This window comes from Chanodichthys erythropterus, chromosome 16 (genome assembly GCF_024489055.1).
Source record: "Chanodichthys erythropterus isolate Z2021 chromosome 16, ASM2448905v1, whole genome shotgun sequence".
Lineage (NCBI taxonomy): Eukaryota > Metazoa > Chordata > Actinopteri > Cypriniformes > Xenocyprididae > Chanodichthys > Chanodichthys erythropterus.
Window position 1 is genome coordinate 20,721,079 of NC_090236.1, and position 19,199 is coordinate 20,740,277.

General features: G+C 36.5%; 2 protein-coding genes across 2 annotated transcripts; both read left to right on the forward strand.

Annotated features, from left to right (window-relative positions):
- The first annotated feature begins 1,172 nt into the window (after nt 1-1,172).
- Nucleotides 1,173-13,188, forward strand: LOC137003772 (protein crumbs homolog 1-like). The gene is made up of 7 exons (XM_067364056.1): nt 1,173-2,157; nt 5,702-6,252; nt 7,181-7,346; nt 8,373-9,279; nt 9,395-9,436; nt 10,633-10,755; nt 12,936-13,188. Exons 1-7 carry the CDS (start codon nt 1,173-1,175, stop codon nt 13,186-13,188), a joined length of 3,027 nt encoding a protein of 1,008 aa, XP_067220157.1.
- A 1,992-nt stretch (nt 13,189-15,180) lies between these two features.
- ahsg2 (alpha-2-HS-glycoprotein 2) lies at nt 15,181-18,252 on the forward strand. Its single transcript, XM_067363523.1, has 7 exons — nt 15,181-15,461; nt 15,774-15,884; nt 15,975-16,059; nt 16,150-16,304; nt 16,384-16,488; nt 16,880-16,948; nt 17,517-18,252. The coding sequence occupies exons 1-7, from the start codon at nt 15,252-15,254 to the stop codon at nt 17,853-17,855; spliced, it is 1,074 nt and encodes a 357-aa protein (XP_067219624.1). The 5' UTR covers nt 15,181-15,251; the 3' UTR covers nt 17,856-18,252.
- The last annotated feature ends 947 nt before the right edge of the window (nt 18,253-19,199 follow it).

Genomic DNA, 19,199 nt, shown 5'->3' on the forward strand with positions numbered 1-19,199 from the left:
GTGTTCAAGGCTATTTTTTCTAACACGCTTCTGATTACACCTTTGTCGCAGCAGGTAGGCTAAAAGCTTCTTTCCATTGTTGTCACATAACTGAAAAGCACTGGGAAATCCAGCCGTTTTGCTGCAAAATAACATTCTGTAGGCCTAATTTACCTTAAACCATAATAAACATTTGAGTACGCTAACTTTTTTATGACTGAAGCGCATTCACCGGGAACGCTGGACTGTCACAGACTCATAATTTTAAAATAATCTTCATTAAAATCTAAATACTGGGTTATGGCTTTATAAAGGTGTTTTACTGTCTAAGATTTGTTGATAACTAACTGCATTCAGATCTGTCTTATCAGTCCATAAGGTGAGGATGCGTGAGTCTCTCAGATTAGCCGTTAGGACCTGCCCCTGGCCTCACACCAGTTCATTACACATGTAAGTGCATTACCATAATCCCAAGGCTGAGAAGCCAGTCCAAAACACAGATGAATGAAGACGAGCTAAGGAAGTCTCTGGCGGTAATGGTGCTGCCCTGTCCACTTCAGAGCTTGGTTTAGGTCTCCTGCTGCCTGTTTAGTATGTTTACAACTAAAATCATGTCAAGAGCAGCTATATTTTTCTGGATGATACTGTTGCTGTATGCAGGTAATAACAATTTTATTTCGTGGGATAGTTCTGGATTACATTAGAAACTTGCTTGTGCGTACTTTTTGTAGAAGGTTATTGTGGTTATTTTAACTTTGTCATACCAAATGGCCTACTATAAGTTAACTATAATGAACCTTTTCAATAGTGTTTGTCTAACAAAATGAAAACTGTTTTTTTCAGTGATGCTGTCATTAGCATTTTTTTCACTCAAATTGTTATACTCAGAAACATAATGTGTAATGGGGAAAACATTTAAAGGGGAAATTCACCCAAAACAAAAATTCTGTCATCATTCATCCTCATGTCGTTCCAAACTTGAATGACTAATAAAGATGGTAGTTTTGTCTGTACAATGACAAAACAACACTGGACCCCACTGACTTTCAGTAGCCTATATGGAAAAACAGCTGCCACATTTTTCAATCTTCTTATGTGTTCCACAGAAAAAAGCCATTACAAGTTTGGAACGACATGAAGGATGAGTAAATAATGACATTTCCAGTTTTGAGTGAATGTGATGTTTCTTGATTATGAAAAGTCTTGAAACCTGTTTCTTCTCTGCCTCAGGAGTCTCCAGTGAGGAGAATATTAATGGTTGTGATACAAACCCGTGCATGAATGGTGGTGTGTGCGTGAATCAGGATGGACAATACAAATGTCAGTGTTCCCAAGAGAGCTATAATGGACACCTCTATGGGGGTCCATACTGCACGGTAGTCCTGCTTGGCTGTGAGCGTCATTGGTGCCAGAACAGTGCCACTTGCTATCCATACCTGGACAAAGGAAGACATAGATACAGCTGCATCTGCCCTGAGGGCTTCACTGGAACAAAGTGCCAGACATCCACCACCTTCTCTTTTGAAGAAAGTGGATTTTTGCAGGTCCAGACCATCCTCACTAATGCTTTTGAACCCTTGAATGTCACTCTGAGTTTTCGTACATTGCAGGAAGTGGCCACTCTGCTCCAGTGCCAAGTTGAAGATCAGCTTCTTACGCTGGAGTTAGTGGATGGAAGACTACGGCATACGTTGCAGAGAGCCCAGGAGACCGAAAGCATTCTTCTAGAGCTCCCGGGGATGGTTTCTGATGGCCGCTGGCACACGGTGAAGGCCTCGCTCCACAACAGCATGTTTGGGCTGAGTCTTAGAGACCCGTCTTGTCCTGGAGACACCTGTAACATGGAAGTACAGATAGATAAAGCAGAGCCCGAATTGGGTTCAGGTCTATCAGAGATGACTGTGATCCAGAATCTTTACATAGGTGGAAGAGAAGAGCAAGGGACTGCTGCAAGCTTTCTGGGATGTATGCGGGATGTGTGGTTGGATTCGCGCATAGTGGTGCCTGGATTGGGACCGAGGGCTCCCATTAAGCAATTTAATGTGAAACAGGACTGCAGTGACTGGGACCGATGCAAGGAAAACCCATGCCAGAACAGAGGCAGATGTGTCAAGGCAGGATGGAGGAGTTTTAGCTGCGAATGCCATCGACCTTATGAGGGCGAGCGCTGTTTAGATGGTATGATTTTTTTTTTAAATTCTACTCCAGTTTACTTGTAAAAAAGATATGGATTGGACTTCATGTAGGATGAACAGAATTGTGGATTTAGACGCTCAAAAAACCTAGAGCATGAAAAAGGGTATGCAAATTTACAAAGCAAAAAAAAAAAAAAAATCACTCCAAAGTGAGTTATTCTTTATATCAGTGAGCAGTTTTTCTGAACTCCATGAAACACCTCAGTTGTAGTCTTAAGTTTTTTTCCAGGAAAGTACTTGTTTTAAAGTTCCCGTTTTTCGTGTTTTTTTTGAAGCTTTGATTGTGTTTATAGTTTGCAATATAACGTGTTCATGTTTCGCGTGTAAAAAAACACAGTATTTTTCACATAATTTACTTATCTGTATACCGCTGTTTCCACTGTCATAAAAACGGGCTGATGACTTCCTTGTTCTATGAAGTCCCTCCTTCAGAAATACGTAACGAGTTCTGGTTGTGCCAGCGGTTCCTGTGTTGTGATTCGACAGCAGCTTAGCGCTCCTTGCCCGGAAAGGTCACGCCTCTTACCATAACGTGTGCTGCACATAGTTTTACATGTGGATTATTGTGGTGTTGTGCCGAATGAACACAAAAGACAATAATTCCCGAGAGACTGAACTCTTTAATCTCCACAAGCAGCGACAGAAAATATACAACGTTAGCACTCACTCAGAAGAGTACCTCATACGGAAAACGGCCATGTACATAAACATAGTCCCCTCTTGTGGCCATTATGTGCACTGCAGTCCAACATTAACTATTGCAGTAAGGATACCACAATTATAATTTTCGGGAACCGAGTTAAACATAAATTATAACCATTGATCTCTAAGTACAGCGTCCCTGGGAAGGCCAAACAAAGGTGATTGGACTGCGGGATGAAAATAACAGCGTTTCAACGACATGGCGACAAACACACTCTACAAACGCAACTTTTGCTCTTCTCCGTGGGACCACGCCCCCTTATTTGTGTATTCCTGTGGGCGGAGGTTAGTCAAAAAACTGTTTTAGTGACGTCATTAAAGAAGGAAGTAGACGGATGTAGTCCAAACTGGCCGTTCGATGTAGGCGACTTCTGCTAAATAAGATATCTCGCTTGGCATTGAACTTTGAGCTTTAAAATTTTACAGATTTTATTTATACTCTAAGAACAACATTACACACTAACTAAAGTTTGAAACATGGGATCATGAAGAACGGGACCTTTAATATTCCTCATTTAAATAATTCCCACCCAAGGCATATGCAAAAAAGGGGCACGGCCTGGTCGAGGTGTGTTAGTGTGTTGAAACTCATGGTTATGATAAGGGGCGTGACGTCCAAAACACAGTCGAAGCGATTGACCAATCACAGCACACTGGTTCAGCTGACAAATTGGAGCAGACTTTTTGGAAGGAGGGGCTTCATAGAGACTAAACAGAACTTTACTGATAAACTGGAAAAGATGTGCTGCAATAATGTAAAATATGTGAAAAATGCATTTAAAAAAAAAAAATCAATCATGAATACCTATTCAAGTAGTTCCCCATGACAAAATCAAGACTTCATGAAAGGGCAAAATATGGCTTTCAAACACATTTTAAAATGTCTGAATGACATTGAAGTAGATACAAAATGCAAATTCAAAAGAACAAATTATTCTTTTGCAGAACTGACTTCACTTTGCAATGACGTTTTTGGTATTGCAGTGATTTTTAGTGGATGAATTCTCCTCAAGTTCACACATTTGACCTAACAGAGTGTAATTCATCACATAATGTTGGAAAGTTTAAAATTTAAAATTGTGTATAATTTAAAACGGGGGTCTCCAAACTCGGTCCTGGAGAGCCACTGTCCTGCAGAGTTTAGCTCCAACCCCAATTAAAGTCACCTGAACAACTAATCAAGGTCTAATTAGGCATACTTGAAACTTCCAGGCAGGTGTGTTGAGGTGAGTTGGATTTAAACTATGCAGGACTGAGTTTGGACACCCCTGATTTAAAACAACCCAAACTTCTCTGTTATGCAGTGTGCTTGTGCTATCTGGCTTTAAAATAATTGTCATTTATTTTGATGTGCAATAACATTTACACATTGTAAGTGTGGCTTGAGTGTCCAAATACTGATGGTTGAGCTACACATCCTAATTCTATTTAAAGTAGCCTATTTCTGCTTATCCAAGATACAATTTTAAAACATTTAAAATGAACATTCAACTTTCCTGATTACCGTTTATCTCTACAACAACATCACTTATTACACTGCTTAGCAAAAAATCTAAACTCAGCGCCCCTCAGAGGGTCAAAATTAGTGTCAAGACGTAGAATGAGATTAGAGCGCTAAATAAAACAGCCATCCTCAAACACCCAGACGTACACTCACACACATGCTAAAGCAGAATGACTGCCAAGGGAAGGTTAAAATCAGCCACACCTGAACTGTGGATTAAAGAAACGTGATATAAACAGGCGTATTTAATCCATGCTAACTTTAAATCAGATTTATCCTGACAAGAAAGTAGCCAACTATGATTTATTTGAAACTGATTTAATGGAAACATTCCATTTAGTCAAAATTGACTTTGTCTTATTATTATATTACAACAGCAATAATAAAAAATATATATTTATATTTATAATAATTTCTGTATTATTAATTATTATAAATATATTTGTATTATTATTATTGTTGTCATGGTGGTTGTTGTAATAATAATTATTTCCAATAAACAATTATTTCCATGTTACTTTTGACTGTCACATTTTATTTTGATTATTGTTATTATTAGTAGTAATAATAATAACAATATATTTGAAATATTAAAATGCATATAATAATAATATATTTTGAATAACATTAATAATTATAACCATATTTAGAAATATTCAATGTTATATTTGACTGTCACATTTTATTTTGTTTATTATTGTTATTATTAGTAGTATTAATAATAATAACAACCACTATATTTGAAATTATATTAAAATTACTATAATAATAATATATATTGAATCATCTGAATAACTATGACTATATTTATAAATATTCAATTTTGTTATATTTGACTGTAGTATTATAATTATTATTACAACTATAATAATAATACTTCTTTTGTTACATTTGACTGTCACTTTTTTTTATTATCATCATCATCATCATCATCAGGAACAATATATTTGAAATTATATTACAAATCATTCCTCTATTTGGAAACATTCCATTTTGTTATATTTGATTTGATGTTATTATTATTGTTATCATTAACAACAACAATAATATATTTTGAATAATATTATTAATTATAACTGTTTATTTAGAAATATTCAATTTTCTTTTATTTGATTTGATATTATTATTATTATTATTATTAATAATAATAATAAAAATAACATACTGCTAATAATAATAATGATCAGTATTATATATTTTAAATAATATTCATAATTATAACTCCATATTTAAAAATATTCTGTTTTGTTATATTTGACTTTGTTTGTTACATATTATTATAATTGCACACATTTTATATTTTGTATATTTTGTATTATAGAGTATGTAGCTGCAAGGTTTGGAAATGAAGATTTGGAGAGCTACGCTATGTTCACAGTGGATGACAGCCCAGGTGACAGTACTACCGTGTCCATGTTCGTTCGTACACGCCGCTCCCAGGGGCTTCTCCTGGTCCTCTCCAACAGTACCAGTCAGTATCTCCGTGTCTGGTTGGAGGATGGAAAGATCAAAATTCAAATCAACAACTTTGAAAGCCTGCTAGGAAGGGAAGCAGTCAACGATGGTCACTTTCACCTCATAACTGTGCTTGTGGAACCAGAATCCCTATCCCTGTTTATGTCTGCTAAGCGCCAAGGTCGCATCCCTATCCATCGTGTGCTGGTCCAGGCTGGGGATACAGTATATGTGGGAGGCTTACCGGATCGGCGTGCAGCGCTAGCCTTTGGGGGCTACTTTAAGGGCTGTATCCAAGACCCCCGTATAAATAGCAGACGCCTGCAGTTCTACCCAGTCAGTGTCCCGGTGAGCTCCTACAGGCTCGAGAGCTTGCTGAACATTACTCGCGGATGTACTGGAGACGACTCCTGCAGTGTAAGTAACATTTACAGATCCAAGATTATGGTACTGGCATAAAGTGTTGTCCACTTGACAGGAAAGGTTGATCTGATTGACATGAAAAGTGAGCAGTAATAGCATATTTTGGTTTTATCTTCCAATTAGGGTGATACCAAAGTAATGGACAGGCATGGAGAAAAAAAAAATATCAGAAACAATTATCAGAATTAGCACTCTCTCGATCTGCATAATCACCAACAATATTTGTGTTTGAATATTTTGTATATATTATGAATGATTTGATGACTATTCAAATATGATGAATAATTACATAATTTACAGTGTTCACAATTCTGAAATACTAATGCTTGACTTAAACCTGAATTTGTGTACATTTGAACCCTTTTAATAATATGCAAAACATTCATAAATATTTAAGAAAAATATATGAATTATCACACCATTCACTATACTGACTTCAACAAAACATTTTTATACTTTTTTATAAACATTCTAAATATGCTTAACAGTTTTGAATATTTTGTCAATTCTATTCATGTAATGAATAATTTTATAAACATTACAATAATTTTATAAACATTCACAATGTTCACAATTCTGCTTGAGCCATTTGCTTGAGAAATTTGCTAAACTTTCTAAATGTCTAAATATTTATTATTTATATATCATAAATATTTATTAATATATATTATATATTTATATATTATTACTAATATATATTATTCTATTCTAAATAGTATTATATTTGCATATTTTGTAAACCTCAAATATTATGAATCATTTGATATGAATCATATATTATTAATTATTATTAAACACTCCTATTAAAAAAAAAAAAAGCCAACAAATATTATGTGAAATTGAAGGGGCAGTAGAATTAAAATGAATCTTTATTGTTTATAATGACAATATGTACCGTAATGAATGTGTGTATCTCTTCTAGATCAATCCCTGCTTGAACGGAGGTGTGTGCTACTCCATGTGGGATGATTTCACATGCAGTTGCCCACCCAATACGGCAGGGCAACGCTGTGAGGAAGTCAAGTGGTGTGAGCTGTCTCCATGTCCCTCCACTGCCATGTGTCAAGCCCACAGTCAGGGTTTTGAATGTAAGTATTAATATGTAAATGTTCTAAGAGCAGTTGATCTGAAAAATCTGAACTATTTTTCTGAGTAAAAGCGGTATGGAAAATGTTGATGACATCTAAGCATTAATACATCAATGGCATCTATCTACCTATCCTCAGTTCAGTTATGTAATTAATAATTGCCATGTGTAGCTATACTAGAGGATTTATGAAATCCTTGAAAGATTATCCTTTGTTGGATTTGCCATGCCATATGCGTCTGCCCTAAGACAGTGCACTGGAGCGTGTTAATGACATACACACATGATCTTAGAGAAATTGAATATGGTGCTCAGGGCTTACACTTTGGAGGTAAAAAGAAAAAGGGGTCTGTTTATTCATGTCTATTGAAACTGGAAGCACCCATAGGATCCTGTAAATCCCTTTTGATTTAATCATCTTTAATCTTTATATATATATATATATATATATATATATATATATATATATATATATATATATATATATATATATATATATATATATATATATAGTTGCAGAGTTCAACTAGTTCATTCCTTATTTTAATTTAGTTTAACTTGATTTACCAAAATAAATAAAACTAAACTGAAAAAAATAATTAAAAACTATATAGAAATATTAAAAAAACTTTATAATAGTATTACACTAATAGTATCTTAATGATACTAAAATAACACTGGTACACTGGTACAAAACATTGCAAGAAAGCAGTTTAATCAATTTTAAACTAAGTAAACTTTTATGTAAAATAAATGTGAAACACTGCAGCTTTTGAAGGCAAATACGATATATAAAGCATAAATATGGAAGTATATGCAAAGGAGACATTTGAATCAAGATTCTGGTTAAATATATATTTGCAATGGAAGAGCTTTGGCGAAATAGATGATCTTTTTATTTCTGTTTGTGAGTTGTATGCATGTTAATATTATTAATATTATTATTATCATTTTGAAAAGTAAAATATAAAAAGACATAACAGAAAAAATCTAGAGCATTGATCCTTCTTTCCTTCCCACTTTGCAGGTGCGGTCAATGTCAGCCTCCGAAGTGACAGCCACATGATCACCTATCGTGGCAATGGGAAAATAAAGCGATACCTCAGCAGCATTTCAATACATTTCCGTACCAGGCAGCAGAATGCGACTCTACTACATGCTGAGCAGGATTCTCAATTTATTACCATTTCCATCCAAGATGGACACGTGGTTTTAGAGCTGCAGGGAGAAAAACAAACCTCCTATGTGTATATAACCAGTCTGGACCTGGTTAATGATGGACAGTGGCACAGGGCAGACTTCAGCATGGACAGCACAGCCATACAGTCATCCAGATGGAGAATGGTTCTGGATGAGCACTGGGAGAAACCCTCCATCTCATTTACAGCATCAGAAGATCTGGATTTCCTAAAAGAAGATGTGGACATCATCTTGGGGGGTTTGGGACCCAATTCGGAGGGCAACTTTGCTGGCTGTCTTGGTTTGGTGGAGATTGGTGGACTTGCATTGCCATATTACAGCGACATGGAGATGAACCTTCCCAGGCCCCAGGAAGAGCACTTTCTGAGAACCTCTGGAGCTCCCTACTTTGGCTGCTGGGGATCAAATGTCTGTGAGCCTGACCCTTGCCAAAATGGAGGGGTTTGTGAAGATCTGTTCGACCTTTTCAAGTGCCATTGCCCATCTGATTGGGATGGCCAACGCTGTGAATCCACTCTAGACACTTGTGCCTCAAACCCTTGTGTTCACGGAGCCTGCAGAGTGGTGTCAGCAGGATACGAGTGCTCGTGTGATGTAGGCTACACCGGCCGACGCTGTGAATTGGAGGTGGACGTATGCGCCCACCACAAGTGCAGCAATGGCGGAACGTGCCTAAGAGGACTGAAACGCTACGCATGTCTCTGTCCGAGAAACACGACAGGACCTTTCTGCAGGTGAAGATGTTTCCCATGCTCACCCCTGAGATGCATCTCGACAGATGAGTTCTTCAGCAAAATCAAATGTTGACATTCTTAGATATTTGCATGTTAAATTCCATTTCTGTTTCAGGGAGAGAGTTCCAGAACTTCCATGGTATATCGACAGGTTTCCGTGAGTTTAATTTTTTATAATATGTATTAAAGGTGCTGTAAGCCAAAGGGTTTTCGAGATCAGAACGTTTTCATCATGGGTAATGTAGTCCACACCACAACTATAACAATAACAGAACAGAGGAACGATATTGTTGGAATCAATTTCACAACAATTTTTTTCAGTTAATGAAAGATAAAAACACTGATCAGCCAATCAGAATCCATTTAAAAAAGCAAAAAACATAACTGCAGTATGCACTTATAATAAACAAAGATATTGGGCATTGGTGTGGATGATATTATAGTTTTTGTTATAGTTATCTTTAAAGTTATTATTCTTGGTGTGAACAGGCCATAAGACTTAAAGTCTTAAAAATGAAATTTCTGTCATTAATTACTCACCCTCATGTCGTTCCACACTTGTAAGACCTTCGTTCATCTTCGGAACACAAATTAATATATTTTGATGAAATCCGAGAGGTATCAGTACATTCCATGTCCAGAAAGGTACTAAAGACATCATTAAAATGGTCAACGTGACTACAGTGGTTCAACCTTAATGTTATGAAGCGACAAGAATACTTTTTGTGCTCAAAAACAAAACAAAAATAATGACTTTAATGATTTTTCTTCTTCCCCTGTCAGTCTGTTAAGCAGTTAGTGCAGTGCTGCATTTCCTTGTTTGTGTCCGAACACCGGCTCATTATTGGCTGGCTCCTGCGTCAGCATCACACGCATGTCTGGTGCTGCTTACGTGAAGAGGCATCGGCCAATACTGAGCCGTCGTTTGGACGTAGAACCTGGAAGCTGCAACGAAAATTGCATAGCAGAGGAGAGACGGGGAGAGACGAATTTGTTGAATAAAGTCATTATTGTTTTTTTGTTTTTGTGCACAAAAAGTATTCTTGTCTCTTCATAATATTAAGGTTGAACCACTGTAGTCACGTTGACTATTTTAACCATGTTTTTATTACTTTTCTGGACAATGAATGTTCTAATTTTGTTGCTTTTAATGGAGAAATGGAGAGATTTCATCAAAATATCTTAATTTGTGTTCTGAAGATGAACAAAGATCTTACAGGTGTGGAACGACATGAGGATGAGTAATTAATGACAGAATTTTAATTTTTGGGTAAACTAACCCTTTAATAGAACTGTATTAATTCTGAATGAAGTCTGTACCAAGCCTTATCCTTTTGTCACATTTTTCTCTAGATACCCTAAGCTTCCTGTGTCTTTCTGTGGGAATGAGAGATGGAACTATAGTTGCTTCAATGGTGGGAATTGCTCCTCTGTAGAGGATAATTGTGAATGTCTACCTGGATTCACTGGACAATGGTAAGAATATTAAACCACAGAGGTTCAATTGTGTGATACCACAGTGAATTTGCTGAAAACCTAATATTCTGGTTTGGTGCTCATGAAACATTTCCTATTACCATCAATGTCGAAAATGGTGATACATTCATTTTTTCAGGATTCTTTGATGAACAGACAATTCAAAAGAACAGCATTTATTTGAGATTAAAAATTTAGTTTAAATTATACAGTTGTAGCCAGAATTATTAGACCCCTTCATAAATATGATCAAAGATGACTCTAAAAATAAATCTGCATTGTTTATCCTTTTGATCTTTAATTTATAAAATTAGCAAAAATCTAATCTTTCATTGAAGGAAAAGAATTGAAAGTGGGGGGGAATAACATTATGAAATAAATGTTTTTCTCCAAAACACGTTACCCACAATTATTAGCACCCTTTTATTCAATACTTTTTGCAACCTCCTTTTGCCAAGAGAACAGCTCTGAGTCTTCACCTATAATGCCTGATGAGTTTGGAGAACACCTGACAGGAGATCAGAGACCATTTCTTCAAACAGAATCTCTCCAGATCCTTCAAATTCCAGCTCCATGTTGGTGCTTCTTCTCTTCAGTTTACTCCATTAATTTCTTTAGGGTTCAGGTCAGGGGACTGGGATGGCCATGTCAGAAGCTTCATTTTGTGCTCAGTGACACATTTTTGTGCTGGTTTTGATGTTTGTTTTGGATCATTGTCCCGACGGATGGTCCAACCATAGCCCATTATAAGATTTCTAGCAGAAGTGGTCAGGTTTTGATTTTTTATCTGTTGGTATTTGATAGAATCCATGATACGATATATCTGAACCTCCAGGACCTCCAGCACAAAAACAGGCCCACAACATTAAAGATCCAGGAGTATGTTTAACCGTAGGCATGGGGTACTTTTTATCCATGTGTGCACCAAACCCATCTGGTGAGTTTGCTGCCAAAAAGCTCTTGTTTTAGTTTCATCTGACCATAGAAGCTGAATATGCTGGAGATTGTTTCTGGATGAGAGCAGAGGATTTTTCTTGAAACCCTCCCGAACAACTTATGGGGATGTAGGTGCTTTTGATAATTTTTTTTAGGCTTTCTGAGATTCAAGACTCAACTAATCTCTGCAATTCTTCAGCTGTGATCCTTGGAGAGTCTTTGGCCACTCAAACTTTCCTCCTCACTGCGCATTAGGATGATTTAGACACATGTTCTCTTTCAGTCAGATTTGTAAGATCTTTAGTTGATTGGAACTTCTCAATTATTGCCCTGATAGTGGAAATGGGGATTTTCAATGCTTCAGCTATTTTCTTACAGCCACTTTCTATTTTGTGAAGCTCAAAAATCTCTTGCTGCACATCAGAACTATATTCTTTGGTTTTACTCATTGTGATGAATGATTAAGGGAATTTTGCCTTTGTGTTTCCTCATGTTTATACTCCTGTGGAACAGGAAGTCCTGGCTGGACAATTTCATGTTCATGATCACCCCGGTGAGCTAAAATTTTTTAAATATGAATGGGAATATACTTCAGAGATATTTTACTCATAAAAAATTCTATTGGTGCTAATAATTGTGGGTAACGTGTTTTGGAGAAAAACATTTATTTCATAATGTGATTTTCCTCCCACTTTCAATTCTTTTCCTTCAATGAACGGTTAGATTTTTGCTAATTTTATGAATTAAAGATCAAAAGGATAAACAATGCAGATTTATTTTTAGAGTCATCTTTGATCATATTTATGAAGGGGGCTAATAATTCTGGCCACAACTGTATGTCTTTACTGTCACTTTTGGTCAATTTAATGCTCCTCGCTGAATAAATGTATTATTTACTTTCAAAAAAATCTTACCGACCGCAAGCTTTTGTATGGTATTGAATTTTGAATGGGTGCATTCAATGCCACCTTAGATATAGCAAAGCATTATTTGTAATACTTGAATAAATCCCTAACCCTGAGTATTAAACTCCTGCTGCACTATTTGTTCTGCAGACATAAATAACACTTTAAAGTGCAGCTCATTGATGAGAAGTGTGCTATTATTTCTCTCTGCAATCAGACTTAATGGCAAATCGAGTTTTTCTGCCTATCGTTTGTAATAATATGCCGTAAGGTGGCCTTCTAGCGCTGCCCTTCACTGTGTCAATCTCTTCATCTGAAATGACTGATTTTCTTTGACAGGTGCGAGCTGGAGCTGGATGAATGTGCATCTGACCCCTGCCTTAATGGAGGTTTCTGCCGTAACCTGATCAACAGGTTCCAGTGTGTGTGCGAGATGAGCTTTGCAGGTGATCACTGTCAGATTGATGTCAGTGACTTCTACGTTTATGTGTTCCTGCTCCTGTGGCAGAACATCTTCCAGCTGTTGTCATACCTCATTTTGCGTTTAGATGATGACCCAGAGGTTGAATGGAACGCAGCCAATGATGACTAAAAACAATTCCTTCTCAGACATTCTGAGGAATCTGAGGAAGATGTGTGGTCACGTTGAATGGACACAATACATGAAGGCCTTTAAAGGGATCCTATTATGCTTTTTTTCATTTTCAACTTTTAGGGTGTAATGTTGCCGTTTGAGCATGAAAAAGGTCTGCAAAGTTACAAAGCACAAAGTAACTCCAAAGGGAGTTATTCTCTATATCAGTGTGCACTGATTCTGAACTCCCTGAAATGCCTCAATTGTAGCCTTGAATTTTCTTCCAGGAACGAACATGTCAAATTCCTGATTTAAATAATTCCCACCCAAGGCATACGCAAGTAAAGGTGGCAAGGCCTGGATGAGTTGAGTTAGTATTGTGTTCAAACTCACGGTTATGATAAGGGGCGTAACATTTCTGAAACACGCTCAAAGTGGTTGACCAATCACAAGACGGTGATCCAGCCGACCAATCAGAGCTCAGTGCACTTTTCAGAAGGAGGGGTTTCATAGAGACAGACCTTGAAGAGAGGTGCTGCAATAATGTAAACTGTGAAAAACAAGGCTTTAAAAAATCAATCATGAAATCATATTGTAGTAGACATATTTACAAAGGTCATAATAGCTCCCCTTTTAATATTATTAGAGATCATTATGGGTATTGGTTTTCAAGATCAAATGTAGTTTAGGTATCATTCAGTGAGAAAACTGATATACAGTATATAAACTGCAGCTTCTGAATAATAATAATTCAGATAAAATTATTAAATGATTCTAGGATGGTATCCTCTAATAATACTGATACAAAACAGCTCAGATCTGTTCACATTATAGCATCTGACAATAAAAGGCTTTCCATGTGCCTTCCGTTTCCTCATAAATATCTATTTTTGAAAATGTTCTCAAAATGTTTCTCATAACTTACACAAAACACTACAAAAGTTTGCAGTTAATCAAATTATATGTGAAGCCCACTGTTCTTTTTTTTTTGTCATATTCTGATGGTAAGAAAAGCAGATTAATATTTTTAATCCCATCATTAAATGTTTTTTTTTTCTCAACTGGTGTTCTGATTTGTGAATTTATTTTGATGTTAATGTTCATTTTTGGAGTAAATATATAATCCTATCAGTTTTCCATTATTTTACTCCATATAGAAGATTTTGTGTTGCAAATCTATTAAACTATTCACAAAAAAATAAGAACATCATCAATATTTTTGTGATTTAGTTTCAATAAACTAACAAATATAATATTTTTCTATCCAGCAGCTGTGTATATTTTAGTTTTAGTTTTGCTTATGAATTTGAGATTGACAATAGGTTGAATGTCTGTTTTTTTTTTTTGTTGTTGTTTTCCAGATCAGAATATCAAAGAGATTAAAAGAGACTACAGTAAATGTTTGCAGATCTTGCTTAAAAAGAAACGAAGGGCAAACATTGGCCATAAAATAACAAATTAGTAAATATTCTACTCACTCCTCGTATGGCTATCACTAGTTGAACTGGATTTCCGCAATACTCGGGTAAATAGAAGCACTTCAGAAAAACAAGTTTGCATTAAGTTATGTTTGCTTTTCATTGTTGGGTGTTTGATAAGCACCAGAAATAGCAAAAACACATTTAGAAGGATCTTTTAGCAATGATTGAAATCTTTTTGCAAAAAAAAGTGAGTCAAATTGAAGATTTTTCTGATTATATTTCTTTAAATGGCACACTTGGTGAATTCATTGAAAAAAAAAAAAAAAACACCTGATGAATGACTGGATGCGAGGCTGACTGGACTGTCAGTCAGGTTCCATACATGTGAGTTCATTCACCAAGGACATGGTCAAAGTTTAAAAGCACGTCTGCTTCCCCAAACCAAACTTCAATTTGAACACCCACTCAAACGTTTGCTTTGGCACTCAAAGATGGTTCATTGGTGTCATTTACGTAACAGAAATCAGAATGTCTTTGCATTTACCATGTGGTCAAGACTAAAGTACAGCGTATCTATATATATACACAATAAAACAAACCCTGTCACTTTCTATCCGCATACCGGCTTCACCTCAGGAGTTCAGGTTATTGCTGTTCAGCATGCAGCTTTGGGTTATAGTGCTTGTTCTTGGGCTCCTGGTAATGGGCTCATGGGCACAGGGGTTGATGCCCACCTTCAGCTTGCCTCCCTGTGATACCCCGGAGGCTGAAGCAGCGGCTCTGGTGGCACAGGATTTCCTTAATGCTCAGCACACCCACGGTTACAAATATGCCCTGAATCAGATTGAGAAAGTCAAGATCCTCTCCACGGTAAGACAATGGATGATCATGAACAATGCTTGTGTGATGGTGGATGTAGCAGTCATGTGAGTGTCCAGCTTTAAAAATGTAGACGGCATTATATGATTATTTCATTCACTGAACTTTTTTAAGAATATGAAACCTGTGCAGTTCCATGATATTTAAGGAAATGTTTAATATAGTTTATATTAAAATGATATTAATTTTTTGCACACGTGATGCCTTTCTGAACAAATTTGTTTTTATATCTACACTACAATTCAAAGTAAGTTTTGCATGCATTTTATTACAGCGTTTTAAGATTCAATTTTCTCTTTGTAGCCAGGTCAAGCAGACACGTATTTTCTGGAGTTGGAGTTGCTGGAAACTACATGCCACGTCTTGGATAAAACACCAGTGAGCCTGTGTCCAGTCAGACAAAAGCGTAGTACGGTGAGATCTGTTCAGTTAACTTTGCGTATGTTTACTTTTGTAAATATGTCATAAATTGCATTTATCTAAAAGCACCTGGTCCTCTTCTAGGCTGTTGAGGCAGATTGTGATTTTGCTCTGAAAAATACAACTCAAGGTCTGTCTGTTGTGGCATTCAAGTGTAAAACCGAAACAGGTAAGAGGACAAAAAAATCCTTGTTAAAACAAATGTGCTTTCTGTCAGCTGATTAGGAAAGGAGACCCTTTGTTTTTTTGTTGTATCTAGAATCAGAAGACGTCTGCGTAGGCTGCGCTCACCTCGTTCCTTTAAATGACACAGATGGCCTCCAACTCATTGAAAACTCTTTAGATAGTTTCAATAAAAACAATTCTCTAAACACTAAGTTTGCACTCCTTGAAATAGGACGAATGGCATCCCAGGTAAATGGAATATCAAAAATTATTATTAGGTAATAAAGCTCCCTATAGACAATATGATACCGTTTTCTAATTTTTGCAGATTGTCGGCGGCGGACCCAAGTACTTTGCAGAATATGCCATTATTGGGACCAACTGCACAAGTCAAGATGATGATATATGCATCCCTCCAGATTACACTGTTGCTGTAAGAATATTTAAATATCTAGAGAGAGACAGAGAGAAAGATAGGCTGGTGTTCAGCTGTGTAAATATTTGCATCAACACAAAGCCAGAAATGACCCTATTAACCTTCTTAACGCACTTTTGTGATCTTTTGTGCATAAGACATTTGAAGTGACTTTGATTTCGCCAAGCCCTCTTTTCAAACCCCACTCCATCCAACTGTCTGCCTCCATTTTTCATGCTCACTTTTAATGATCCAGCCAAATCCCGCGGATAAAAGTCTCGTCCTACATTTTTCTTGTTGAATATCCTGTTTTGCTCAGAAATCACATCAGATTACAGAAGCAAAATGGGTTGAACAGTCTTTCATGTTGACTTCAAAGCGTCTAATCCATATTTGTGTCTATTTTTAGATTCACGGCTTCTGTCTAGCTGAAGGTTCGGCCATTCTGAATGATGTTGACTGCAAAATCTTCAGCCCAGTAAATACCTCTTTGTTGTTTTACATGAACACAATGTGCACTTACACTGTAAAACATTTCAACCCACATAACTTGAAAATGTAATGGCTGCCTTTAATCCAGTGTGATTTTAATGTAATTGAGATACAAGTTTTTATAGATATTTTGAATTAGAAAATATATTATATAAAAATATAAGCTATTTTTTTTTTAATATTTCATAAAATTTTAGTAAAGAGTTTTTATTGTAGAAATGGTAGAAATGATTAGGACAAGTTGAATGAAAAGTTAAAAAAAAAAATGCACATTTAGCTGCATTGTTTTAGTCAATTATACAATTTAATGTAAAAAAAAAAAAAAAAAAAAAAGTGAAGTGTATAATGTATGTGCCACAAACAAAATTGCAAATTAGATTTCAAACACTTCCCCTCATCTCTCAGCCCCAACTCAAAGTCAGTATGCTTGGTCAATGTTGCTATGTATATCTCAGCACCAGAAATTACACACTTTACCTTTAAACTCAGATTAAACCAAAACAGAGATCAGAAGAATTTAAAGAGACATTTTTTTTTTTTTTCATTCATGACAGATCCAAGCTGTGGACCCAGCAAGCAATGCCACGGTGCAAGTCCAACAACTTCTGCATGCACACACCTTTGGACCTCACCACAACCCCACCATTCATGGCCTCAAACATCACAAGCTGACAGCACTTCATGACCCTGCGGCAAGCGGCCTGCTCTCTGCAGAATCTGCTGAATCAGCTGAGGCAGTGATTGTGCCAAAGGTAGCTCCTGTTGTAAAGAGGGAGGTTTCTGCAACAGAAGGACCAGCAGTAGATGCAACAGTACTGCCAGAAAAAACATCCATTCTTTCAGAGCCAGTTCTCCTCGTCCCAATCTGTCCAGGACCAAAGAAACATTTCTGACTTGTTACCATTTCATGAACCAACCCATGTAGAAAAGATTAAGTCACACTTGTTTAGGTCTCCTGCTGAATTCTGAGATTGCCACCAAATATATAACTGCAATTAGTCAGGAGTAAATGTTTTATAACAAAATAGGTACATGTATAAACAAAACTAGCTTTCTTGTAAAGAAAGAAATCAAGGATGTCCCTGTTTTACTGGTGCTGTAATAAAATGTTTACCTTGACAGGATGTCATTAAATATCCTGCATTAAGAGAAAACCTTTGAATGTCACTGTCGTATAATGCTGGCTAAGAATTGTAAAGTCAAATTTCTGATTTGAAAGCAATTGGAATAAACAGCATTTTCATATTACTATTTTGAAAACCGTCATGTGAAAAAACTGAGAAAAATAAATCCCTCCATGACATAAGTGGGATAGAGATTCTCTCACAGTTGTTAAAAATGCTGTATTTCCAAAGGGAATTTGTGCTTCACATATTTGATAAACAAATCTTACCTTGTGCTTGTATGGTTTAAAGGTTGCTATCGATTGAGAGTTTGAATTATCAGTTAAAATGATCATTAATATGAAAACGTCTGAACACTGTAGGGCAAGTAGATGAATGTATACGTGTAAATTATTGGTAACACTTCACAATAAGGTTTCATTTGTTAACATTAGAATTTGAACAACGCTGTTGGATATTGTTGGTATTTGAAATCAACCCAAAGAAACCAACCCCTCTCTTCATTGCTCCGCCTCCAAAACTCACACTCCAATTCTAACCACTCTGCTCCGAGTCGGTTTTGAACCCCGGCCCAATCGCCACTGACATGCAAGGCGAATACATTAACAATGATGCTAAACACCACATTCTCTAGCGGTCATCAGTGTGCAATAGTTTAACAGCAAAACTCTCACAATCAGGCCACTGTTACAAACGCAATGCGAGTGGATGTCTGTTTATCACAGCTGACGCGCAACAAAGCGCTTCACGAAAAATAAAAAGCAGTTGATGAATGAACGACAAGGAAGCACAAAAAATGTACACACAGTACACAAGCGTAAAATTATAAATAAAAAGTGTTGTTAGTCGCAAACATCATAGCAGCTCCAGACCATCAAAACCCAGTGTTAAGGAATGAAAGCAGCCTCCGTGTCTGTTTTCAGGCCTTCCCACTTAGCTCTCTACAGCGCTGGAGAGCTTTTCTAATATAAACGCGGGTCCTAAAGCGCTTGCCTAGGCATAAACCTTCATTCCAGTGATATTCTTTTGAGCTCTTTTGTATTGTGTCCATTCTCTCATTCTGGAGGTTTTTTTTCTTATTTTCAAATCTCCCTCTTGTTCGTTCTCTCTCCT

Bases quoted from the DNA above. Each gene is read 5' to 3' on its own strand.
- LOC137003772 (XM_067364056.1), top strand. From the start codon at position 1,173: ATGAAAAGTCTTGAAACCTGTTTCTTCTCTGCCTCAGGAGTCTCCAGT. The intron at 6,253-7,180 runs GTAAGTAACATT...TATCTCTTCTAG, and splicing joins CTGGAGACGACTCCTGCAGT to ATCAATCCCTGCTTGAACGG. The intron at 9,280-9,394 runs GTGAAGATGTTT...TTTCTGTTTCAG, and splicing joins ACGACAGGACCTTTCTGCAG to GGAGAGAGTTCCAGAACTTC.
- ahsg2 (XM_067363523.1), top strand. From the start codon at position 15,252: ATGCAGCTTTGGGTTATAGTGCTTGTTCTTGGGCTCCTGGTAATGGGC. The intron at 16,060-16,149 runs GTAAGAGGACAA...TGTTGTATCTAG, and splicing joins CAAGTGTAAAACCGAAACAG to AATCAGAAGACGTCTGCGTA. The intron at 16,305-16,383 runs GTAAATGGAATA...TAATTTTTGCAG, and splicing joins TAGGACGAATGGCATCCCAG to ATTGTCGGCGGCGGACCCAA.